General features: G+C 37.2%; 1 protein-coding gene across 2 annotated transcripts in view; it reads right to left on the bottom strand.

Moving 5' to 3' along the window:
• Positions 1–10,317: 10,317 nt before the first annotated feature.
• LOC124510441 (complement factor H-related protein 5-like) overlaps positions 10,318–26,682 on the bottom strand; it is a 31,751-nt gene continuing 15,386 nt past the window's right edge. The window contains exons 7-10 of one of the 2 annotated variants that reach the window (XM_047077304.1): positions 21,869–22,045; positions 14,539–14,721; positions 11,837–12,019; positions 10,318–10,514 (exon numbers count right to left, since the gene is read on the bottom strand). In XM_047077304.1, the coding sequence (XP_046933260.1) occupies positions 10,318–10,514; positions 11,837–12,019; positions 14,539–14,721; positions 21,869–22,045 (740 nt within the window). The remainder of the gene's footprint in view (positions 10,515–11,836; positions 12,020–14,538; positions 14,722–21,868; positions 22,046–26,682) is intronic. The other variant, XM_047077305.1, reaches the window with a different exon arrangement.

Here is a 26,682-nt window from a genome sequence, read left to right on the forward strand (position 1 = left end):
TCTTTCTTTCTTCCTTCCTCTTTCTTTCTTTCTTTCTTTCTTTCTCTTTCTTTCTTTTTCTTTCTTTCTTCCTCTTTCTTTCTTTCTTCCTTTCTTCTTTCTTTCTTTCTTTCTTCCTCCTTCTTTCTTTCTTCCTCTTTCTTTCTTCCTCTTTTTTTCTTCCTCTTTCTTTCTTTCTTTTTTTCTTTCTTTCTTTCCTATTTCATTTGTTTCTACTTTTGTCTTTATTATTTCCTTCCTTCTGCTAACCTTGGGCTTTGTTTGTTGTTCTTTTTCTAGTTCCTTTAGGTGTAAGTTTAAGTTGTTTATTAGATTTTTCTTGTTTCTTGAGGTAAGTCTATATCACTAAAGATTTCCCTTTCAGAACTGCTTTTGTTGCATCCCAAACATTTTAGACTGTTGTGTGTTCATTTTCAGTGGTCTCTGTGTATTTTTTTTTTATTTCCTCTTTGATTTCTTCATTGACTTATTGGCTGTTTAGTAGCATGGTGTTTAGCTTCCATGTGTTTGTATTTTTTCCAGCTTTTTCCTTGTGATTCATTTCTTGTTCTACATCATTGTGGTGAGAAAAGATACATGATATGATTTTCATCCTCTTAAGTTTATTGAGACTTGTTTTGTTGCTTAACATCTGATCTGTCTTTGAGATGGCTCCATGTGCACTTGAAAAGACTGTATATTGTGTTGTTTTTAGATGGATGTTCTGTATATGTGTTAAGTCCCTCTGGTCTAATGTGCTGTTCAAAGACACAGTTTCCTGATTGATTTTCTGCCTGGATTATCTATCCATTGATGTAGTGGGGTGTTGAAGTCCCAGATTACAGCCATATTGTCAATTTCTCCCTTTATTTCTGTTAATATTTGCCTTATGTATTTAGATGCTGCAATGTTGGATGTATAGATATTTGTAATTGTTATATCCTTTTGTGGATTGACCCCTTTATCATTACGTACTGCTTTTCTTTGTCTCTTATTATAACCTTTGTTTTAAAGTCTCTTGTCTAATATAAGTATTGCTACCATGGCTTTTTTTTCCCTTCTATTTGCCTAGTGTATCTTTTTCTATCCTTTCACTTTTACTCTGTGTGTTTTTAGGTCTGAAGTGAGTCTCTCACAGCAGCACAGAGATGGCTCTTGTTTACCTGTTCCATCACCCTATGTCTTTGATTGGAATATTCAGAGCATTTACATTTAAAGTAATTCTTGATAGGTATTGGGGCACCTGGGTGGCTCAGTTGGTTGAGTGTCTGACTTCAGGTCAAGTCATGACCTTACAGCTCTTGAGTTCAAGCCCCATATCCAGCTCTGTGCTGACAACTCAGAGTTTAGAGCCTGCTTCAGATTCTGTGTCTCCCTCTCTCTGCCCCTCTACTGGTCATGCTCTGTCTCTCTCAAAAATAAATAAACATCAATAAAGTAAATATTGATAGGTATGTACTTATTTTCATTTTCTTAACTATTTTCTGGTTGCCTTTGTAGTTCTCTGTTCTTTTCTTCTTCTCCTTCCACTTCCCCTTGCCCCTTCCACTCCTCCTCTTCTTCCTCTTCCTCCCCCTCTTCCTTCCCCCCTTCTGTTTCTTTTTCTTTCTTTCTTTCTTTCTTTCTTTCTTTCTTTCTTTCTTTCTCTTTCTTTTTTCTCTTTTTCCTCATGAGTGATGACTTTCTGTGTTGTTATCCTTGACTTTATTTGTCTTTATATTTTGTGTATCTATTATAGGTTTGGGGTTTGTGTTGGTCATGAGGGTCAAATATATGATCCTAGGTATGTAACAGTCTGTTACATACTTATATACTGTTAAGTTGATAGTTTAGTTTGAACTCATTCTAAAAGAACTTCTTTTTTACTCTCTCCTCCATGTTTTATATAAGTGTAGTTATATTTTATATAATTTTAAAGTAATTTTCTTACCTCTGATTATGGCCTTTACGTTTGCACTTAAGGAGGTCCTTTTAACATTTCTGGTAGAAAAAGTTTAGTGGCGATTAAATCCTTTCACTTTGGTTTCTCTGGGAAGCTCTGTTTCTCCTTCAATTCTGAGTGATAGCCTTGCTGGGTAGCATATTCTTAGTTGTAATTTTTTCCCTTTCACCTCTTTGAATATGTCATGCCTCTCCTTTCTGACCTACAAAGGTTTTATGCTAAAAAATCGGCTGATATCTTATGGGGCTTCTCTTGTATGTGATTTTTTTGCTTCTATTTCGCTGTTTTCAAAATTCTCTTTTTATTGTTAACCTGTGACATTTTAATTATTATGTGTTGTGGTGTGGACCTCCTGGGGTTCATCTTGTTTTGAATTCCCTGTGCCTCCTAAACTTAGATGTCTGTTTCCTTCCCCAGGTTAGGAAAGTTTTCAGCTAGTATTTCTTCAAATGAATTTTCTGCCTCCTTTACTCTCCCTCTTCTCTTTCTGGGACTCTTGCAACACAAATGTTTGTCCACTTGATGTTGTCCAAGAGATCCTTTAACATAACTCCACTTTCTGAAATTCTTTTCTTTTTGTTATTCAGATTGAGTGCTTTCTATTACCCTGTCTTCTAGATTGTTGATACGTTCTTCTGCATTTGCTCCTCTGCTATTGATTCTCTCCAGTGTGTTTTTCAATTGTTGCATTTTTCAACTCTGATTAATTCTTTTTTATCTCTCTGCTGAAGGCCTCACTAAGATCTTGCAGTCTTTTCTCCAGGCTGGTGAGCATCTTTACAATCATTACTTTAAAATCCTTGTCAGGCATACTGCTTATCTCTGTTTTGCTTAGCTCTTTTTCCAGGTTTTTGTCTTGTTCTTTTGTTGGGAGCATATTCCTCTATCTCCCCATTTTACCTGACTTTCTGTTTTTGAATCTATGAATTAGATGGAACAGCTACTTCTCCTAAACTTGAAGGAATGGTCTTGTGTATGGTACTCCCCCATGCAGACTGTGTGTTTGGTGACTTTGCTGGTTGGTTGGAGCTGTGTCTGGTGTGGGCTGGGGATTCTGGGGCACTCTGTGCTGAGACTTCCTTGGTGCGATGGCCTGAGCTGAAGTGTATGTGGGCCTGGGTGGTCCTGGGGCTCTTTGAGCACAGGGAACCCTGGTAGGACATAAAGCTGAAGTGGGCATGGGCCAGGGTGGTCCTTGGATTCTCAGCACAGAGGGTACCCTTGCAGGATAGCTGAAGCTGAACTGGGTACAAACTGGGGTATTCTGGGGCTCGCCATGCAGAGGGCACCCTGGCAAAGTGGCTAGAGCCAAGGCAGGGCATGGGCCAGGGAATCTGGGGCAATCCACATGAAAGGCATCCAATGGGACACCTGGAGTTGAGTTGGGTCATGGGATAGGCAATCCTGAGGTGCCCCATGCAGGGGACATCCTGGCTATAGCTAAAGTGGGCATGGGCTGAGGTATTCCTGGGGCTTTCTACTCAGAGGGCACATGCAGAGGACAGCTGAAACTGAAGTGCATGCAAGCTGGGGTGACAAGGGTACTCAGTACAGGGATAATCCTGGCAGGGCAGTTGAAGCCAAAGCAGGGTACAGGTCGGGGTTCCAAGGTGCTCCAAACAGGATGCAACCAAGGCAAGCACAGGCTGGGGTGTTCCTGGGTGCTCTGTGCAAGGAGTACCTTGGCAGGGTGGCTAGAGCCAAAGCGGGCATGAGCCGGGAGGTACAGCAGTGCTCTGCACTGAGGGGTGCCTTTGCAAGCCATCTGGACCCAAAGTGATGTGGGCCTGGAGTGTTCTGGGATGCTTTGTATCTGTGTCATTTTGGTGTGATGGCTAGAGCTGTAGTGAGCTCTGACCGGGGGTGTCCCGATGTGTGCCTTGCGGGGCTGCTTTGGTAGGATGGCTAGGGCCAGTGTGGGCTAAGAGCCAGGGGCTCACTGAGACAGTAGGTTTGCTGTGGTGCTTGGATCTTACCTCAACCATGATGGCAAGGTGGACAGGGAACACAGACTGTGGCACTGGGCAGCTCCTCCTGTACGCAGAGAGTTCCAGTAGCTCCCCTGCCATTTGGTGGATTTCTAGGGCTAGTTCCCTTACGTTCTACTTGCTCTTTGAAACCAAGGATTTTTTTCCTGTGCACCAGAGTGTCTGGGCCTGGGGTGCATCAGGGACTGCAGCTCACTGAGGTGGCAGGCCAGTTATGGCGCCCAGAACCCTTCAGCCATCTGCACTATCAACGTGAAAGAGGAACAGAAACCATGGCACGTCCAGCGTCTCCAACCCAGGGAGAGTGCTGGCAGCTGTCTCACCACTTTGCAAGGTTCAGGCCTAGTTCCTTTAGATACTAGTTTCTCTTTAAACTTAGGCTTTTTCTCTGTGTCCCAGGGCTGGCAAATCTGATCTCTCATAGTGTCCATCCCCACTGCAGTTTGTAGGGTTGGGGTGAGGGGGCGGGGATAGGTTTGTAGGGCTGGGGTTGGGGCGGGGGGTAGTTCCCTTTGTTACTGATCTCTTTCTCTCTTGCCATTCTGTGTGGTCTCTCTGTCTTTGGTTGTGCAGAAGCTGTGCCTTCAACCCCCAGTTCTTCTTCAGGAGGAATTGCTTTCTCAGTAGGTCGTGATTTCGTGTGGAGAAGATGAGTTCAGGCTCTTCCAACATCAGATAAGACCAGAACTCCAAACTTTGTTTTATTAACATAATTTTACCGTTATTATGAGTAGTACCTTTTCTTTTCACACATTCAGAGCTCTATCCTAGTCAAAGAATGTAATAAGTTTCTAATCACTATTTAAACCATTCAACTACATACATCTTTAAGTGTACTTGTTTATGTTGCCAGCGACATTATTTTAGTTCAAAATTGTGGAAGTCCCTACTCTATCATATTCTTATTTTTCAATGTACACAAACACACGAAAAGAAAGCAAAGAGGCTGGAGTGTTAAGACCTGGTAATGAGACAGTCATGTGACACGTCCGGTAATTTTGTCAAGGGTGCAAAGCCTTAATCCAAACAAGAGTGGGGGGTATTAGGCAGACAAAAATAAAATAGAATGGGATTATTTAGCAGTGGTAAAACATAATGATCATGAATTTTGAGAGATACCCATCTGCCTATTTAGTTTTCTCCACAACGCTTGGCTGCTTAAGTACTGGGATAGAGAAGACTGATGGATAAGTTTCTTCATTATGGAAATTTGTTAGACTAGACCTTCAAAAGAAGAGAGAGGCAAGAGATTTGAGGTTGGTTGTGAAAGAGTTTGGGCATAATAAGACTTTTAAGGGGAGGTATGAAGAAAGGAAGTAAATACTGGAGGGCATTTTAAGATGGGGGAAAACGGGGCAGCTGAGTGGCTCAGTCAGGTAAGTGTTCGACTTCGGCTCAGGTCATAATCTCATGGTTCATGAGTTTGAGCCCTGCTTCAGGCTTTGTGCTGACAGCTCAGAGCCTGGAGCCTGCTTTGGATTCTGTGTCTCCCCCTCTCTTTGTCCCTGCCCCCCACTCGCACTTGGTCTGTCTCTCTCTCTCTCTCTCTCACTCACTCAAAAATACACATTAAAAAATATTGTTTATAATAAAAAATTTTTTTAAAGATGGGGGAAAGTATTAGTTCATTAAGTTTAGAAATGTCAAGAAGGCTTTTCAGGTTAGAAGAGTTTTGCTCACTCCCAGAGGGAAGTCTGGTTAAGAAAACCACTTAGACTTAATTTAGTTGTATATCACTTCTTTGTTCTTTGACATTATTTTTCAAGTAGAATGCACTTCAAGTGAGAAGAACCTACAGTTAGTAATAGAATAGGGGGGTTTGGAGACACCTGAGAGGAGTTTCTGGTTTGCAAGAGTAGCTCATGTTTTCTTTCTCAAACCAGGTGACTGAAGGTTGGTTATGAGGGAAAAACCCTGAGAAGGAAGAGAATATAGCTGAGAATTCATGTCAGATGCACACCTATTTCTTTTTCTTTTTTTAAGTTTATTTTTGAAGGAGAGAGAGAGAGTGTGTGAGCAGGGGAGGGGCAGAGAGAAAGGGAGACACAGAATCCGAAGCAGGCTCCAGGCTCTGAGCTGTCAGCACAGAGCCCGATGTGGGGCTCGAACCCACAACAGTGAGATCATGACCTGAGGTGAAGTCAGGCGCCCAGTTGACTGAGCCACCCAGGCTCCCAGATACACACCTATTTCTGATAGTGTAGGTCTCCTGGCAATGACTTTTCCTAGTTAATTATTTTCATTTTCTTTTGTTCTAAAAATGTGCCAATTTTGCTTTTCTTCTTGAAGGAATTTTTCACTAGACATAATATTTTGAGTTCAGAATGTTTGATTTTAGTACTGAAAAACTGTTTTCCATTATCTTCCAGCCTCCATATCTGCCAATAAGAAACCAGCCTTCATTGAATTTTTTTTTCCCCTGTATGTAATGCATCATTAGTTAATGGTTGTTTTCAAGAGTCTCTCATTATTGTTAATTTTTGGTAGTTTGTATATAATATATTTTCTTTTTATTTTTCTTGCACTGACTTTATTAATTTTTTAGATCCCATATAGTTATGCCAGTCATCTAATTTAAGGAACTGATGATCTGGCTTCTTCAAATATTTCTTCTTACATATTCCTTCTTTCTCTATTCCTTATTAGCCTCCATTTACACATTTCATTTTTATATTGTCCAACCAACCGTTCCCACACTCAGTTTATAATTATTTTTCTTTTTTCTTTAGATTGGATTCTTTCCATTGTTTATTTCCATTATGTCCATCTATTTTTATGCTCACTCTCTTTTGTCAATTCCATCTATTTTAAGTCTCCCGCATGAAGTTTTTCTTCAGATGTTGAATTATAAGTTCTAGAATTTCTTTCTCTTTTATAGTTTCTATTTTTCCACTAATGTCTTATGTTTTTACTCATCGAGAGCATATTTTTTTATTATTTCCTTTAGAATAGCTATAATTCTTGTTTAAAATACTTCTCTATTCCAATATCTGGATCATCTTATAGTCAATATCAGTTACCTGTCTTTTCCCTTGAGAATGGGTTTAGCTCACATTCTTCTAGTTATTTGTATATCACATAATTTACTCATCTGACAACTGTCTATAAAGGAATGCTTTCTGGAATTGCCAGTCTTATACTCCTTTTGTATTTTTTTTTTAATTTCTTCACGTCTTAGAGGAGAGGAGTAAGCTAAGAATAGCACATCTTATCAAGTACTATACTGCCACTCAAGCAACTTCCTTAGAATTATGTGCCACAAAATAGTTTGAGAAAGAAATTCTCAGAAACTGAGAAAGAATATCTAAGTTTAAAATACTGCTATGTATTGTGCTCTAAATAAAATATTTTTATAAAGATTTTTATTTTTATTCTTGCGAGAGACAGCGCAAGCAGGGAAGAGGCCGAGAGAGAGGGCGGGGTGGGGGGACAGAAGATCCAAAGCGGGTTCTTCACTAACAGCAGCAAGCCCAATGCAGGGCTCAAACCCATGAATCAATCACAAGATCATGACCAGCGCCAAAGTTGGAATCTCAACCAACTGAGCCACCCACGTGCCCCTAAGTAAAATATTGTGTATGTATTTTATCATTCTAAACATTTTAAGTTAGCAGTTTCCTTTTAAGATTTCCTCCTCAAACTGGAAGAGGAAAAATAAAACTTCTGCCTGCCTTTCTCCTATCTAAGAGGTCAGCTGTTTTAATAGATAACCACTGTGGGTAACAAGTTTTTACTTTTTTATTCAACCCCATCAATCTTTGAGTTAGTATAAATTCACTATAGGGGTGCCTGGTTGACTTGGGCGTCTGACTTTGGCTCCGGTCATGATCTTGAGGTTGGTAAGTTCGAGCCCCAGGTTGGTCTCTGTGCTGAGAGCTCAGAACCTGGAGCCTGCTTCCAGTTCTGTGTCTCCCTCTTTCTCTGCCCCTTTACTACTTGCACTCTGTTTTGCTCTCTCTCAAAAATAAATAAACATTAAAAAACTTATAAATAAATAAATAAATAAATAAATAAATAAATAAATAAATTCATTATAAATTCTGATATGGTCTTAATTTTTTATTTTTTAATTACCAGTGTTTGTCCTGATTTTGAAATGTTGGCCACAGTTTTTAGAACACTTTATTGAGATATAATTCACACATCATACAATTCACCATTTAAAATGTATATTCAATGTTTTGTTGTATAATCACAGAGTTGTACACTCATCACCACAATCAATTTTAGAACATTGTCATTGTTAACTATCAGCCCCTGCCTCCCTACTCCAGCCCTAAGCAACCATCGATCTATCTTCTGTCCCCTCTACACCTGTCTATTCTGGACATACCCTACAAATGGAATCACATAATACGTCGTCTTTGTGACTGGCTTTTCTCACTTAACATAAAGATTCTGAGGTTCATCCATGCTGTGGCATTTGATAGCACTTTATTCCTTTGTTATAACCAAATAATAGTATGTAAGATGCATGTTTTGTGTATAGTGACAAGCATCTGGGTTGTTTCTATTTGGGGGCTATTATGAATAATTCTGCTAAGACATTCATGTTACAGTGCTTGTGTGATATATGTTTGTCTTTCTTTTGGGATATATCTAGGAGTAGACTACTGAGTCTATGATAACTCTATTTCAACCTTTCAAAGAACTTCCAAATTATTTTCCAAATTGGGCGTATCGCTTTACATTCCCATCAGTAGTGTATATGTGTTCTAATTTGTCCACATTCTTAACAATAGTTGTTACCATCTGACTGATTATAGCCATCCTAGTGGGTGGGAAGTACTATCTCATGGAGATTTTGATTTAGTTACTTAATGATTGATGGTGTTAGGTATCTTTTCATGTGTTTTTTGGCCATTCGTACATCTTTTTTGGAGAAATGTCTGTTCCGATCTTTTGCTCATTTTAAAATCAGGTTCTTTCTATTTTCACTCGTAAGAGTTCTTTAATTCTGGATACGAGTCCCTTATCAGATATATAATTTGCAGCTATTTTTTTCTGATTATATCTGCATGCTTTCATTTTCTTATTAGCATTGTTTAAAGAATGAGGGTTTTTAGTCTTGATAAAGTCCAATTTCTCTATTTCTTGATTGTTTGTTTTGATGTCTTACCTAAAAATCTATTGCTGTATCTCTAGTCATGAAGATTTTAAGAAATTGTCACCATTTTCATAGATACTTAAAAAAAACTTGCTGGCCAAAAAAATGTTTTAACTATACTATGCTACCTAAAATATAGGAACATGCAAAGGACATTTCTAAAAGTTCCTGTTCAGTATTTCCCCAAACTATGGTACATCAAAAAATAATGGAGCTTTGCTATGAAGTCAGCCTCCTGGCCCACAGCACAGAGTCGTTATACTCTCAATCTTCTACTTTCTTGGTCTCTAATCACAGTTCTTGATAACTCTCATCTAACTGTAAAAGTAATATAATTCAAAATGAAAAATTATAAAATGTAGGAATATAAAAATTTACAAGTATTCTAATTTCTGAAACCACAGACCACATAGAATTATTACAGCCAAACTTTGTGTTTACTCCCAATCTTTTTTAAGTATGTATGCATATCTAGATAATCCTATAGATGCACTATTGTAACCTAATAATATCACTTATGGTTACCTTTTTGTATGCATGAATCACATCTTGACTATAATAGAAGTTCTGCACTAGGATTTGTAAAAATTTTAGTGTGGAAGATGGTGCATTTAGTATTTGATGAGTAATCAGCCTCCCATTAGAGGACTTTTTAATATTTACTAATGCTTGCTACAAGCATAAAAGGTGACAGTTTTTGTATTTAGGAAACTTTTTTTAATGTTTATTTATTTTTTAGAAAGAGGGAGACAGAGAGTGAGCAGGGGAGGGGCAGAGAGAGGGGGAGACACAGAATCCAAAGCAGGCTTCAGGCTCTGAGCTGTCAGCACAGAGCTCCACGCGGGGCTCGAACTTAATGAAATGTGAGATCATGACCTGAGCCAAAGTCGGACGTTTAACGGACTGAGCCACTCAGGCACCCTACAGTTTTTATATTTTATGATGTGATAGAAAGATAGAAAGCCTTGAAGTTATCTTATACATTTTAGACAATTAGAAGAGGTTAGATGGGACAAAGTACTGAATTGAGGCACATGCTCACTTTCTGTGGGTAATATATGAACAGGAGACCCAGCACTATGATTTGACCCAGGTATAATATGGTCCACCTAATAAGTGAAGTGTTGCTCTTGGTTTATAAATTTGTGAATCTCTGAAAATTCAGAGTTCAAAATAAAACTGAGATAAGCAACACTCAAAAGAATAAATACATTAATTATAGAATTGCCTATATAATGCATACTTACAACATACATATAGCATTACTTTAAAATTTATATTCAGGAAAATTAATGCTTGTTTCATTCACATCTGGGATATTCAACTTCCCCTTCCTGACAGATTGCCCGAAATGACTGTATTGACGTGTTTGCTCTATGTGGCCATTTACATTCAAATTCAACAAAATCCCCTGTTTTTACATAAAGTTTTTTGGTGTCTTTTCCTCTTAACTGTACGTTATATTTGTTCATGTTATCTTCAGATATTATACATGCATCTGAAAGAATTAAAAAAATACATCATTAATAATATACCTTTCCCTTTCCAAGAGTAGTGACATTTCTTTTAAGAATATTTTGGAATTAAATAAAATTTATGAAAGGATATTAAAAGCTAATATTTATTGAGTTTTGCCCAGTACTGTTCTTAGTACTTTGCCTTATCTCTAAACACTGTGCATCATTTCCCTGAGCTACATAACAGGAGATGGGGGCTCAGAAAGACTGAGTAATTTCTCCAAGGTCACATAACTGAATGAGTATTTTGACCCAGAATATGGACCCTGGCAGTTTGACTTCAGAGTCTGTGCTCTCAATTACTGTGCTTTACATGCCTAAAAACCACATGCCATATAGGATTAAATTAAAATGTTCTGTTAGGGTCAGTGTTATTCACCCTCCTTTCCCAACTCAGGATTCTCTTTTACATTGTTTCCAAAATGTGCATAGTGTGAGCATACGGATGTATTAACATCTTACTAAATATTACAGTAAAAATAAGTTTACTTCTGTCTATCAGATATACGGTGCAGAAAGTGGACTGAAGAAGGCACAATATATATAAAAACCAACCATCTCTTAAAATATTCACTTAGCATATTCTTGAAGGTAATTATTTATCAATAAGACCAAAAACTCTACTAGCTATTATATTAGCTATTATATTTCTTATTTAGAGCTCCTTTTCCACAAAGTAATTATCAGTGGGTTGTCACTTTTATGCAACATTGATTTCTGTAGGAAAGCAGTATTACCTTCCCCCCATGATCAGAGTCCCCTCATTCATTTTTAAATTTAGCATTTTGAGAGGTAACATTCCCCTGAGTAAATAGCACGCCCAGCAGTACTAAGCAGCATGTTCTCTATAGCCCATCATCTCTGATATAGGAATTGTTCTGAGTTTTAAAAATAAACACATGGTTAAATTTGAGGAGCCATCCTAGGCAGTGGTGACCATAAGGAACTTCTTTTCGTACCTAGATTTGTCCATGTCCAGGATTCTAAGGTACATTACCAAGTATTTTCCTGATGACATATGATAGACCAGTCCTTTTACTGTTAGAGTGAGGTTGATCTTTTTTCTCCCTCACTTTTTGGTAGACAGGAGAGGCCACCATAGCCTCAGGCTTAAATACATGAAATTTGGAACCAGATTGCTGTGTCTGATTCCTAGCTCCACCAAATACTCGCTAAGTGGCTTGAATCCATGTCAGATAGGTTTTCAGCTGAACTGAAGTAAAAATCATCCTATGAAATTAGTCCATGAAAGCTTTACTATGAATATCAAATCTCAGACTCTAGGAGAATACGACAAACTCACCTATGCATTTTGGTGGTTCTGACCACTGTCCATTTCTGCACGTTACATCTATGGAGCCCCGAAGTTCATAGAAAGACTGGCAATGGTACTGGACTTTTGATCCTGGAGGATATACTGTTAATGGGAATGAGGTGATATCTCCATTGCTAATAGGTGGAGGGGAACCACAATATTGTGTAGACTCTGGAAAATAACATTTATGTGTTGAGAGAAAACCGATATGTAGTTTAAGTAAATTAGTATAAATATATTTCTTTATATTATATGTTCGATGTTTAATATGATGTCTGCGAGCTCCAATAACTCATTATATAATTTTTACAATATAACCTGATAACCAAAAATTATAGTGCTTCCCTTCACCCATAAGTCAAATACACTTAAGTATTGAGTACATATGTCTTATAAGAGCACGTATTATAAGGGCACCCATAAGTCAAATAAACTTAGGTATTGAGTACATATGTATTATAAGGGCATGCAACTAGGAATAGTTTTTATTTAACGTGTGATGAACAGATAAGTAAATCTTATCTGGTCTACTGTCCACCTCCTTCATAAATTTTTTTATTTAAAGAGGAAAGGTAAAAATAAATAACTCCCTTCCCATTTCTATTCTCTGGGACAACTGTTACTTTCTGCAAGTAGCATGTACCTGTGAAATGAATTATTGACATACTGCCTTCCATTTATTTTCCAATTTCAAATAATAGCATAGGCATCTTTCTCTGTCAATAAAAATTTCAACTTCATGTTAAGAATGGCTAGGATACATTCCATTGTACTGATTTATCTTCCTACATATCACCAAGGATATAGATATGAAATGGCCAAATAAATAATCTTTTCCTGAATAACTTCTTCTACTTATTGTTTCATTGAGTGACTCTTCCTGTATTTTTCTCGGACGAACTCTTTCACGTGGGCACTAGATTCTTTCTCCATTACACTCAGCAAAGACCATGAATCATCCCTTTTGGCTGTATTAACAATTTGTCCTTCTCTACCAAATCATTCATCGACATACAAACGTGTTGAAAATGTCACAATGTAAGGTAAAATTTCCCTTTATCCACACCCCATATCCAGCTACTGCCTCATTTCTCTCGTCCCTTTAGAGCAAACCTACTTGTTTCCTATCATCCCTGATCTTACTTTATCAGCCCACATTCTCTCTAGAACACACTGCAATTAGGTATTTCCCAGTGCTGAAATACCTCTAAGCAGAGCTACCAATAACTTTAGGTACCTAAATCCATTGTTCAATTATCAGTCATCTCGTCCAGTTCTAAGTAGTCTTTGACATGCTTGCCCACCTTTTGAATGACATTGTGTAACATGTCCTTCTGAAGTATGTCCTTCATATTGCTTCTGGGATACCAGCTCTGATAATGTGATTTATGATAAATATTTGGTATTATTCCCCATTCCTGGCACAGAGATCCTAAAACTCTTGGAATTTCACAAATTATGAGAGAAGCAAATGTGTCTTCTGTTATGTTCGTGAGATGACTTTTATAAGACCCATAGGTAACCAGAGGATAACCTGGTTGCCAGGAGGGCTAACCATGTGATGAGGGGGTTGGAACTTTCATCCCCATCCTGATCTACGGGGGAAGAGATAAGGGCTGGAGGTTGAATCAATCACCAATGGCTAATGGCTTAATCAATCGTGCCTATGTGATGAAGCCTCCATAAAACCCCAAAAGGACGAGGTTCTGAGAGTTTCTGGGTTGGTAAATACATGGAGATGTGGGAAAAGTGGTGGCTGGAAAGGGCATGGAGGTTTTGTGCCCTTTCCCCATACCTTGTCCTATACATCTCTTCCGTCTGGCTGTTCCTGAGTTATATACTTTTTTAATAAACCCATAATCTAGTAAGTAAATGCTTCTCTGAGTTCTGCAAACTGCTCTAGCAAATTAATCAAACACAAGGAGGGGGGTTGTGGGAACCTCCAAGCTATAGCCAGTCAGTCAGAAACACACAGATGGCAACCTAGATGTGCGACTGGCATCTGAAGTGGATACAAGAAGCAGTCTTCTAAGACTGAGTTCTTAACCTGTAGAAATCTGACGCTATCCCTGCATAGTGTCAGAATTGAGTTGAATTGTAGGACACCCAGCAGGTGTCTAAGAGTTGCTTGTTGGATGTGGGGGAATCCCGCCTCCCCCAACACACACAATGTGATTGTGTCCTCGAATCATTTTATCAGCCTTCCCTAGTTTTTCTGGGTACCATCTGGCTACTCCTCATTTCCCAGATCTCTAATAATGGAGAGTCTCCAAGGCTGTCCCTTCGACCTCCTCTCTTTGTTAGCCATTTGAACTCTCCATGTGATCCCATCCAGTCCTGGAGCTTTAGATGTCATCTATATACTAGCAGTTACCAAGTTTACATCCTAGCTCTCTGACCGCTCCCAATTGCCCATTCTATATCTTAAGCTGCATGCCAAGCAAATACACTTAATAAAAGTGGATATCCAGTAAAGACCTCAAGCTTCTTTCTTATATGGTCACTGTTGTAAATACCTCATAAAGAAACAGTTTTTAAAAGTGACAGAATTGAGTAACTAGATGACAATTTAATGCTTCAAAATGCAGTGCAACACATAAATCATAAATTCTTTTTCCTTTTCTTTAGATAAAGCAAAGAAGATTAGTAAATACTTTTGAAATAACATTATTTAGAAATAAACTACTAACCAATACACTGCGGTAATGACTGCCATTTTCCACTTTTACACACAATTTCTCTTGCTCCGTGAAGTAGATAATTTTCTTTGCAAAGAACAGCTACTTTTTCTCCATCCTGATAATTCACTGTGGTTAGCATATCCTGAGCATTAGGTATCTGAGGTGGAGGTGGGCAGAGTTGTGTCTCTTTTCCTAAAAAATATTGGAATTAACTTATTTGATTAACAAAATCTAAAGAAAACAGCTCAACAAGATAATATTTCAGTATAACAATTGTGTGTGTATGTATACTTTTATGTATATACATGATGCTATAGTGACAAATGTACTTTATGTTAACATAGTTTAAGGTTTAACAAGCACTTTTGGGGTACAACCATCAGATTAAAATTTCTCTGGTGTTCCTTCTATTTCCTATTCATTATTCTGTCTCTTGTACAAATTAACCCTTTTAGTTTTTTCTAGCTAATTTATATGATTCAAATAAGTTATGTACATGTTATTCAAACAAGTGAACACAAAAAAATTAAATTGGTAATAGTAATGAGAGAACCAATTAAGACTTCCCTTAATAACCTAACCCTTGATCTCAATAAAAGCTTTCGTGATTTGCCTTTTGTTCTAAACATGACAATGACTGGTGATCAATGTAATTAGAATGCTTCTGTTTGAGTAGAAATTAACTTACTTTTGGTTGCTTGGTTTGGTCTAAGGGATAAATTTTAAATGGCCAATTTGGATGTCAAAACATCATTAACTGAGCCACAGTCCCACCTCCTGACCTGGAGTCATACAGTGTTCTCCTTCAGTTCATTCCCCACCCCCCACCCCAGGACAGAAGCTACTAAAGTGGTACTTCCCTTCAAAATTATTACAAAGAAATTAATACATATTTTTTACCTCCTACTATACTACTTTCTTTTAAAACCAATATAGAAGAGTGAGCTTATCTCTCCTGGTTTCACTACATTTAAAAATATACTAATAATTCGTAGTAAACATTTCCAAAATTATGTGGATAGAACCTAAGATCAGTATAATTTCAGCGAAAACACACATACTACCTGGAACCTGAATTTTACATTGGGTTTATTTTTTCAAGGAAAGGAAGGCACATTAGAATTCTATACTTCAAATCCTATAAACAAAACCTATTTCTGTGAAAACCCAGAGGGTTCTCTGAGAGGTGGGACCACTCATGCATATTTCTATGCTCTATAGGACTTGCCCTATTTGTTTATTGGTTGAAGAAATATATGGCATAAAAGAATTTCATTCCAGTGTCATCATTATTCTAGTCAACCTTTAACAGGGTCAGTCTTTAATTATCTGTTTTGGCTCAATAACTAACTCTGCAAAAGAAGATAAAGAATAGCCTGATATTACTGTTATTGCACATTTTCTGTTGGTGAAGTCTGGCTCATAGGCCAGAGGACAAGCTATGAAAAGTACATGAAAAGAAGATAAGACACATTCAATAGATAGATGGGGCAGTTTGCTCTGTTACGTAGACGTTTTCCTACTTTGGGTGTCCCATTTCCCCTTTGTTGAAGAATTTTGTAGTGTCATTTATTCATTTCTGTTTAGGTGTGCAAATATTTTTATTTAAATACAAAGTCACAAGGATGAATACTTGTTGAATTTCATCAAGACTCTTGACTGAGCGAGCATCAAGGTGTGTGATGCCAATCTTGGGAATCAGCAACCATGTGCTGTTTATCTCCTAGAAGTCCCAATATAGGGAAATAGGAAGGTTGACATTGTCTGTAATCTCAAACATATAAATAATAATTTTAAAAATGTAAACCAAGTCCCAACTAACCAAGTTAAATATTCAAATATCATTGCTATTATATTTTAGGTAAAAATATTATGCATGATTATGTCAGTTGTCCAACTTACTTTCCTTACAGAAGTATGGACATTGTCTTTAGAAATTTCAACCTACTATAGATATAGTGTAGTTGAAACAGCACTAATATAAGAACCAAGAAACGAGTTCCAGTCTTGATTTTGGCTAAGTGACTTCTTGGGGTCTTGTATTCCTGGTCTGTAAAATGAAGGACTTTGTTGTGTTTCTTAAGAGTAAGTCTGGCGGGCGCCTGGGTGGCTCAGTCAGTTGAGCGTCCAACTCTTGATTTCGATTCAGGTCGTGATCGCAGGGTCGTGGGATTGAGCCCCACATTGGGCTCTGCACTGAGTGTGGAGCCTCCTTAAAATTCTCTTTCTCTCTCTCTCTCTCCCCTTCTGTCCCTCTCCCCCACTCATGCTTGCTCTCATTCTCTCTCTGTAAAATAAAAAAAGAAAAAATAAGTCTGGCAATTTGAGTGACAAATATTTGCCACTCGATAATATCCTCACCTAATCTCCACCTGCCACCTACCACCATTTCTCGAAATTGTCATTAAACTCTTCTTTCAGCTTTCAGTAAAGCTTCCTCCTCAGTTTTCTACCTCATTCTGGAAATATAATTTTATTATCTATAAGTACAACCTTTAAGAAAATCAAGTTGATGCAATAAATCAAGTGTTTATGATTTTTATCTAGCTCATATCGAATATTTGGGGATTTTAAATACCATTGTTAATGTGTTCTGTATATTTTATAGAATTTTTAGTATTAAAACTATCAGTAATCTGACAACAAGCAATGGAGGAATGGTACATTATATACCGCCTTATCTAATACACAAACATATTAGGTTCTGATGTGAAATCAACAATACAGAATAGATATTCATGTGTATGATATGATAATAGGATTAATAATGAAGTACCATTAAGGTGTAATATTTTTAATGCTGCTGCTTCTCCATATAGGCAGATATGTTTTATTCCAGAGTCACTTGAGTGGCTCTCTCAGACAAACATAAAGCATCATGGGGAATGAGAGCGGCAGGATGTCTTGTTTTTGTCATTTGGCCCAAACTACATTTTTTCCCCAAATGGAGTTAAGGGTATGAGTAGACTGGAAAGGAGAAGGGGGGTTGTCAGGAAGTGAAAAAATTTACACAAAAAAACTTCTGGGATTTAAGCAGCAATAAAGCAATAATCCCATTTTCTTTTCCCCAAGATTTTTTGTGTCGATCTTGCCAAGATGAAGAACTGACCAGGAAATATAACATGGAAATGGAACTCAGGACTCCAAAGGAAACTCCAAGAAAAGAGAGGTGAGCATTCTGAAATCATCTCAACATTGAGGATCAGAGGGAGACAGATTTCCCAGATGCTTTCCTTTTATTTTCTAACCCTAACATCAGACTTTAGCAGGGCACTTGGAAAAGGTTGATAGATGTTTTGGTTGTTTGTTTCAGGACTCTGGAAATTTTAACAGTTGTGCTAGCCTTCATACCACTTGTAAATTTTCTTTTAAAACTCTGCTATTTTGTGGCGCCTGGGTCGCTCAGTTGGTCAAGCGTCCAGTTTCGGCTCAGGTCATGATCTTACGGTTCGTGGGTTTGAGCCCTGCAACGGGCTCTGTGCTGACAGCTCAGAGCCTGGAGCCTGCTTCAGATTGTCTCCCTCTCTCTCTCTCTGCCCCTCTCCCACTAGTGCTCTCTCTCTCTCTCTTTCTCTCTCTCTCTCTCTCAAAAGTAAATAAATGTTAAAAAAAAAAAAAAACCACAAAAAAACCTCTGCTATTTTATTTATGTTTATGTTTCTGGTGGCTTTCTCATCCTTTCACTGTTCCAGGAAGGATAAAAGCAGCAATGTGACTTGTTTTTTCCTTGGAGGGGCATATTATATTCTGGAATTTCATTCGTTGGTTTCTTAGCTCTCTGATAAGACTGTTAAAAAGAAAAAAAAACTATAATTTTAGAGGTGCTTAGGTGGCTCAGTCACTCTTGATTTGGGTTCAGGTCATGATCCCAGGGTCATAGGATCAAGCCCTTCATTGGGCTCTGCGCTGAACATCCAGCCTGATTAAGACTCTCTCTCTCTTCTCTCTCTCTCTCTCTCTCTCTCTCTCTCTCTCTCTCTCTCTCCCTGTCTTTCTCTCTTTCTCTCTCTCTCTACCCCCTCCCCCGGCCCCTCTGCCCACTCACACATGCTTTCTTTCTCTCTCTCTCAAATGAAAAAAAAAACTATAATTGCATAGTTTATCTTGATTTTTCTTGTTTTACGGGTATAAGTAACATTGTCTTCTTCCTTTTCTTAATAAAAGAAACTAGATTCTACAGCTATAGTAAAGTTCCTCTTGTGGATATTAAATGTGGATTCACATGTATGTGTTTGGAGAAAATAAAAACTAGAAATTACACATATGTGATTAAGTAGAAGGAAAAATGAGGAAACCAGCGAGGCCACAAGAGGAACTTTATTACAGCTGCAGAATCTAGTTTCTTTTATTAAGAAAAGGAAGAAGATAATGTTACTGATATCTGGAAAACAAGAAAAATTCGTGTCTGTGAATTTATTTTTTAGCATTTATAAGGGCTATACTATAGCATATCGTAAGGCAACTTGCTTTTTTCATGAACTATGATGTTTTGAGACCCATACATGTTTGTATATGCTACACAAAGCTTTAAAATAAGAATATTCTTCTTTCCTTTGCCTGGTCTTCCAAATTCAATGATACCAAGATTTAAAATGAGATGATAAAAAACTTTTTTTTTTTTTTTTTTTTTAGAAACAGAGAGAGCATGCAAGCAGGGGAGGGGCAGAGAGAGAGAAGCCTAAGCAGGCTCCATGCTTTCAGCACAGGGCCTGACGTGGGGCTCAGTCTCGCAAGCCATGAGATCATGACCTGAGATGAAATCATGAGTGGGATGCTCAATTGACTGAGTCACCCAGACACCCCAATAAAAAACTTTTTAAAGACATGCCAAGAGATTATAAATTATGCTCTGCTCCCATTAAACTGGTATTGCACGCATGAGGGGCTAAAAGGATGAGTTTTAAAGAGCCAGTAGTAAAGGTTTCCTTAAAGGGTGCTGTCTGCATGTTATATCATGGGAGAGAGAAGGGTAAAATCACATTCCGCTTAGGCCAAGTGAAAGTAGGAAGCTTCTATACAACTGCTTTTCCCAGGGAATTAATGGTACAAAGAACAGTTTCTGACTCACACTTGAAATTTGAGAATAACTGTCTGGTAACACCTAAAGGCATGCCTGCACTGGTGATATTTTCCATTTCCAAATCTCAGTGGCTAGGATGGAAACCACAGGTAAAGGCTAGCTGTGGGTTGTCTTAAAAGGGCTTTCCATGACAAGTCAACTGTGGGGAGTGAAATAACTCCAATGGAAAAATGGACTTGAAATCCAGGATTGGTAGAACTTTGTCAAGACAACTACCCTAGGTTAAGGGAAATCTCCAGAAACAGCATTCTCCTAAGATCTGTAAATGCCCTTTTCATGGTATTTTCCTTTTCAATTAATGTTTTTAACTCCTTCATTTTCAAAACTGTATTCTTATATTTTTTTCTTATATTTGTATATTCATCTAATTTTGGCTTATAGAAATGTTTATTTGGACCTACCCACCATTCTTCTTGACTAGAGTAGAATTGATTAGCTAGGTCTGCTCATTAACCTTTATAAAATTATTGTTATTTCCCAGATCAGCTGTAAGTAAAATATTCTATTTCATTCATATCTTCTTTTACATTTATTATTTTGCCTCCTAATATCTGGAGTTTACTTTTCCTAGCCTAGGGGAGATAGATAATAGATGAAAGATAGATGATAGATAGATAGATAGATGATAGATACTAGATCCGAACTTACTATTTTAAGGCTATACATTTCACTCTAAATTTTGGTTAGGTTGCCTCTAAGGGGTTTTACTATATGCTCTGAGAATTATAGTTCTTAGTAGCGTAAACACTATGTTATTAGGTTATTTGGAAGTGAATTATTTCACAAAATGAAGGGTAAGGAAGTAGATAGATATTATTATTACTTTTAAATATTATTTCTTTGTGGTTATAAAAAGTAATCTATAGGGTATTAATATTTGAAACTTATGAGAATTATTTAATGCACAATAACAGATTAATTTAAACATTACATGGGCACAGAAAAGGCTTTAAAATGGTTGAAACACTCAGAGCAATACTTCACTTCCTTACATAAAAATAAAAATATATTGAATAAAGAAATTTAACAAAAATAAAAACATTTTAGTTATTTTAACAAAATATAGTTACCCTAGCTTCTTGAAATTATTACTTCTTTAAATTTAATATATTTTACTTTTTACCCTCACAATTTCTGATAATACCACATTCTTTTGTTAAGAATTAATATTTCATCTTGCCGATATATATTTTATATGATTTATTTCAAAGGATGATTTTGAGTGGTAAATTCCCTTCATCTTTCCTGTGTTTAAACTTGTATTTATTTTTTAATCATCAATAAATACTTTGGGTATGGAAAACACTGGTTGCCAATTACTTTTTCTTTTTTTTTTTTTTCCTTTTTTTTTTTTAACGTTTATTTATTTTTGAGATAGAGAGAGACAGAGCATGAACGGGGGAGGGTCAGAGAGAGAGCGAGACACAGAATCTGAAACAGGCTCCGGGCTCTGAGCAGTCAGCACAGAGCCCAACGCGGGGCTCGAACTCATGGACAGTGAGATCGTGACCTGAGCTGAAGTCGGATGCTTAACCAACTGAGCCACCCAGGCGCCCCACCAATTACTTTTTCTAAGAACTTTGAAGATATTGCTCCATTTTATCCTGGCTTCTTATATTATTGCTGGTGAGAAGTCTGAAGTCTACTCTGTTTTCTCTATCTTGTTATTTCTCTGTAAGCATTATATCTTTTCTATGCCTGGTTTATTTTAATTTAATATGGTGCCCACTTTATAATTGTTTGTAATTTATAATCCTGTTGCTCAAATTAAATAATTTGAAAACAAGCCTTTGAGGAATGTGAGATTTATTATTAGGAAAATAATTCCTTGATCATTTTTCTTCCCAGACTAATTTCTACTTTTGGTCCAGACTTTGTCATGTCTGTTAGTTTAACCTTCACAGTGTGTCATTTGGGTTTTAGTTGTTTCCCAATATCATTGAAGATTGAGTTTTTGTTCTGTTTTTACCGTTCTTTTTTTTTTTCTTTTATCATTCAAGAGATTGTAATAGAGTAAAAATGGGTTTACTTCATCACCTTTACCAGAAGTCAAGGGCTCTTAAGTGACAGTATTTGAAAATAGTGTTGTGAGTAGTTTCTATCTTCACCATCAACTTAAAAATTTATGTGACGCAACAAACAATTTAATTTAAAAACATGCTAATTACAAGAGAAATTTTCTGATAAAGATGAAATAAGTCCTACAAAATCTGTTTTTTTTTTTTTCTCTTACAAAAATATCTCTAAAACAAATCTTACCTCTGCAGTTTGGTTCAGGATACCAGTTTCCATTTATGCAGGATATTTGCATCTGTGCACTCTTCCCCAAACATCTGTAATTTATTCTGGCATTATGATTATATTCAGGCATCCACGGACTTATCAGTTTTCTTCGATAAAAATTTGGTATTTTGCAACTCTTAAGTTGGTCGGTTGCTATTCAAAAGGAAAATATGGATACATGAGCAGAATATTGAACAGAAACTAGCAATTATTTCAGTAAAATATCTGAAATATTAGCGGTATGATGAAATCATGTTTGATGCCTTTAGGCCATATCACATAAAACTCTTAATTTCATTGCGTAGGCTATACTGGCTGTTGAAAAAATGAGAAAGAAAATGAAAAGCTGTGTTCCATTTTGAATGACAGAAAAATATGTCAAAGTTGCTTAGGAAATGGGAATGCAAGATGGATTAGTCTGGTCCAGGGTTTTGACTGGAGAACAGTCCTTATGAAACTTCAGCCTAGTTTTTAAAGGCCATGAAAAGATAGTTGTATCTGATTGTTTCCCACTAAATAACCACATATCTGTGGGAAGTACAGTACTAGGAGAGATAAGTCTGGATTTCCCTCGAGGTTCAATTACTCCCACATTTCAGAAGCTCAGTAAAGACCCTGACCCAAGAACTCAAGAGTGTGCTCGCAGGAAGAACCCCCTGATAACAACACTATTGAGCCTTAGAACATGCATTCACAATGGGCCACATGCTTGTCTACATAGTTTTTATTGTTACGATTCTTCCCTTTTGTCCATAAATATGTAGCTCATCACGGAATCTTTCCTTAGCGTGTCCAAGGATGGCATAATGAGACGTGAATTGCTCTGCTACTGCTTTTCTTCCAAGTGTTTTTTAATCCCTGTTCTAAATCTCCCCTATGTGATGCTAGGGATTGGGTATCTGTATTTCCCTCATATAATAATTGTTGACCATGAGCACATACAATTTACGCCTTTTTATAACAGAGCCCAGTCTCTCGGGGCTGGAAAACATTCCCTCCCTGTAGGTCACCATGAATTGCCAGTGGCCAAGGTGTCTGCCAGGCTTAAAGAAGCACAACAGCGACAGTTTTCATCACCAGAAGTGGGTAGGTCAGTTGACAATCCAAAAGTCTAGGAAATGAGGGAAGAGAGTGGATCTGGGTTTTCCACTTTAGAATCTTGAAGAACAGCAACAGAGAGTGCCAGTTGTTAAAGCTCAGAATGAAAGGCTTTCGTATTTTGAGATTGCTGGAGATAGGACGAAGGAGAACAGTATCTGAGGGTATCAGGACAAAACTTGCACATACTTCTACATTACGGCTGAGAGCCCAAGACTGCTTAAACGCAATTGAGAGAGCACAGCACACAGCCTGATGGATTGATAGAAAAACCTGAAATAGATTTCACTACTTCTGCAGAAGAAAATGGAGAAGCTGATCAGAAAATCTGGAATAGAGTTAAAAGATTTAGAGGCATAGGAAGAGTAAGAATCAGGCCTAGTTCCTAGGTCCTGCCTTCAACTCTTTCTCTAAGAGGAGAATCCAAATATCCCAGACATAAATAGAACTCAGGCTACATGGTTGTTATTTTGGTGGTTGTTTCTGGACCATGTAGAGATAGTTTCATGAACTAAAGAAATAAAATAAAAGAGATTAAGTTGTGATTATTTATAAAAATAAAATATCCAAATTCATTATTAGAACTAATATGGGAATTTAGCAAGATTGCTGGAAACAAAACCAATATACAAAATAAAATATAATCCTGTATATAGAAAGTATAACTCTTCAAATATATAAATTAATAAAAGATCTCATTTATTTTATCAGTAGAATCCCAAAGAACTTAGGGAAAAAGCTTATTTAGAAATAATTTTAATGAGAAATGTATATTATTACATATAAAAGTTTAATATAAGACCTGACTAAATAGATTGATGCATTATATTCATGGGAGGAAGAATCAATAATAAATAAAATTGCAATTCTGGCCAAATTTACAAATTTCGTGTAATCCCAAACAAAATTGAATCAGAATTATCAAGGAATTTAGTTTTAAAATACAGATGGAGGGGCGCCTGGGTGGCTCAGTCAGTTGAGCGTCTGACTTCAGCTCAGGTCATGATCTTATGGTTTGTGAGTTTGAGCCCCGCATCAGACTCTGTGCTGACAGCCCGGAGCCTGGAGCCTGCTTCGGATTCTGTGTCTCCCCCTTTCTCTGCCCCTCCCCTGCTCATACTGTCTCTCTCTCTCTCTCTCTCTCTTTCTCAAAAATAAACATTAAAAAATTAAAAATAAAATAAAACACAGATTCGGGCATTTTAAAGAATGGTTGCGATGATTATAATAAGCAAAAAAGATTGCTGTAATAATAATGATTTTTTTCCATATTACTATAAAAATAGACAAACAGGTTAAGGGAACAGAATAAATAATCTAGAAATAGATATAAATAGGGTACTAATGGGGCGCCTGGGTGGCGCAGTCGGTTAAGCGTCCGACTTCAGCCAGGTCACGATCTCGCGGTCCGGGAGTTCGAGCCCCGCGTCGGGCTCTGGGCTGATGGCTCAGAGCCTGGAGCCTGTTTCCGATTCTGTGTCTCCCTCTCTCTCTGCCCCTCCCCCGTTCATGCTCTGTCTCTCTCTGTCCCAAAAATAAATAAACGTTGAAAAAAAAATTTAAAAAAAAAATAATAAATAAATAGGGTACTAGTAAATGGCATAGGGGAAATAAATATTAGTAGAAAATGGAACAGACAATTCACTTAGTATTGACATAGTTTCCCACATCGACACAAACAAAAGTACTCTAATACAACATAAATATAACAAATAAATTTAAAAAATAAATCTTAGTAATGAGATTTTAATCCTTAGAATAAAAGGGAATATATTTATGCACCTAAAAAATGAGGGATTCCTAAACAAGATACACACAAACATGCAAACAATCAAAAGAAAGATTGACAATTGAGTTTAAGCAAAACCCTCCAATGAAAAAGGCATCATAGAGAAAATAAAGCAAAAAAAACTTTAAAACTTTAAAACGTTTGCAATATAGTTAGAATATTTAATGCAGAACTCAAATCTTAAAAGGAGAAAGAAAACACAAAGTTAAAGAAAAATGTTCATTGCACGTAAGAGAAAATCTAGCTACCGACAAATACTTGAATTTACACTCAATATTACTATCAGTCAAACAAATGAAATTAAATGCGAGAAATGATTTTGACCCACCATCTTGGTGCCAGTTCAAAAATATTAAAATATCAAGTGAAGGCAAGAGGAGTAAGGTCTCCGTATACATCTGGCAGTACCTCGTAAAATCAAAAGGATCTACAATCCAATACCATCAATTCCACTTGCAGATGTATGTTTTAGGAAACACTGAAGCATGTCTTTTATACCAGGACAAAAAAAAAAAAAAAACAAAAAAAACAATTTCCATTGCCAATAGGGTAATGAAGTGATAAAGCAAGGTACGTTCTCAAGGTAGATTACAACACAGTTAAATTACAATGTTGAAGAAAAAAGCACTTTGCAGGTAGACAATAATTTTGCATAAGCTTAGGGGAAAAAACACAAAAATTTCCTCCAACACACACACACACACACACACACACACACATATATATATATCAAAAAGTAGAATGGAAAGTACAAATTCTACTTTCTGCTTGATTGGAATTTCCCTTGGGAGGATGATAGGATAATGGATACTCGCGTTTTTCTTTCATGTTTTCATTTCAATGATTTATTCTATTACAAAATATTTAAAGCAAATAATGTCAAAAATATCAATTGTGACTAGTGTAACACAGATGTTTTACAGCATTCTTTTTTTCCCCATTTTTTTCAACTTTAACCAAAAATTGAATCAAAGTACCTTGGCTATGCCTTCTCATCTAGAACCCCTCTGGGACTACAACACGTTTAGGCTGAGGAGGAGAGATGAGGACAAGTTTTGAGACATTAATCCAATTAAAATGTCAAGCAGCGTCTATATAGACTTCCTATGTGTATGACAAAGTCTAGACCAACAGAAGGTAGAGTGCGGGTATGTGAGACAAAAAAGAGAGCTGATACCAAGTGCACCGTGCCCCAGAGGAGGAGCTTGTGGGATAACAACCAAAAATAATTATGAAATGAGTTACTGACACAGAATCTTAACACTTTATGCGAATAAAGTAATAAAGTATTGCATAAAATACTTTATGCAAACCTAAGCGAATGATAACTCAGGCAGTGAATTAGAGATTGGGTCCATACAGATGAGCCCTGATATTCTGGCACTTTATAATCTAAACAGAAGACAAGTATCTATTAGGTACATGACAATGATAAATGTACAGACAGACAACACAGTGGAGAGGCTATATCATTCTACTAGAATTTTGCGATGAGCATATGGGTACTGGAAAATAAACCAGGAGAGGTTACAGAGGTGAGTGAATTTTGAGTTGACTCTTAAAGGTGAATAGTTTTGCATATGATGACAGCGGAGAAAGACATTTCAGGAAGAGAGCAAAGGCACGAATGAGGAAAGGCACAGAGATTTTTTTTTTTAATTTTTTTTTCAACGTTTATTTTTATTTTTGGGACAGAGAGAGACAGAGCATGAACGGGGGAGGGGCAGAGAGAGAGGGAGACACAGAATCGGAAACAGGCTCCAGGCTCTGAGCCATCAGCCCAGAGCCCGACGCAGGGCTCGAACTCACGGACCGCGAGATCGTGACCTGGCTGAAGTCGGACGCTTAACCGACTGCGCCACCCAGGCACCCCGGAAAGGCACAGAGATTTAAAAGAACATGG

Source organism: Lynx rufus, unplaced genomic scaffold, assembly GCF_022079265.1.
Source record: "Lynx rufus isolate CCGP_SWC_20201006 ecotype Redwood Valley unplaced genomic scaffold, mLynRuf1.p SCAF_15, whole genome shotgun sequence".
In the NCBI taxonomy this organism is placed as follows: Eukaryota; Metazoa; Chordata; class Mammalia; order Carnivora; family Felidae; genus Lynx; species Lynx rufus.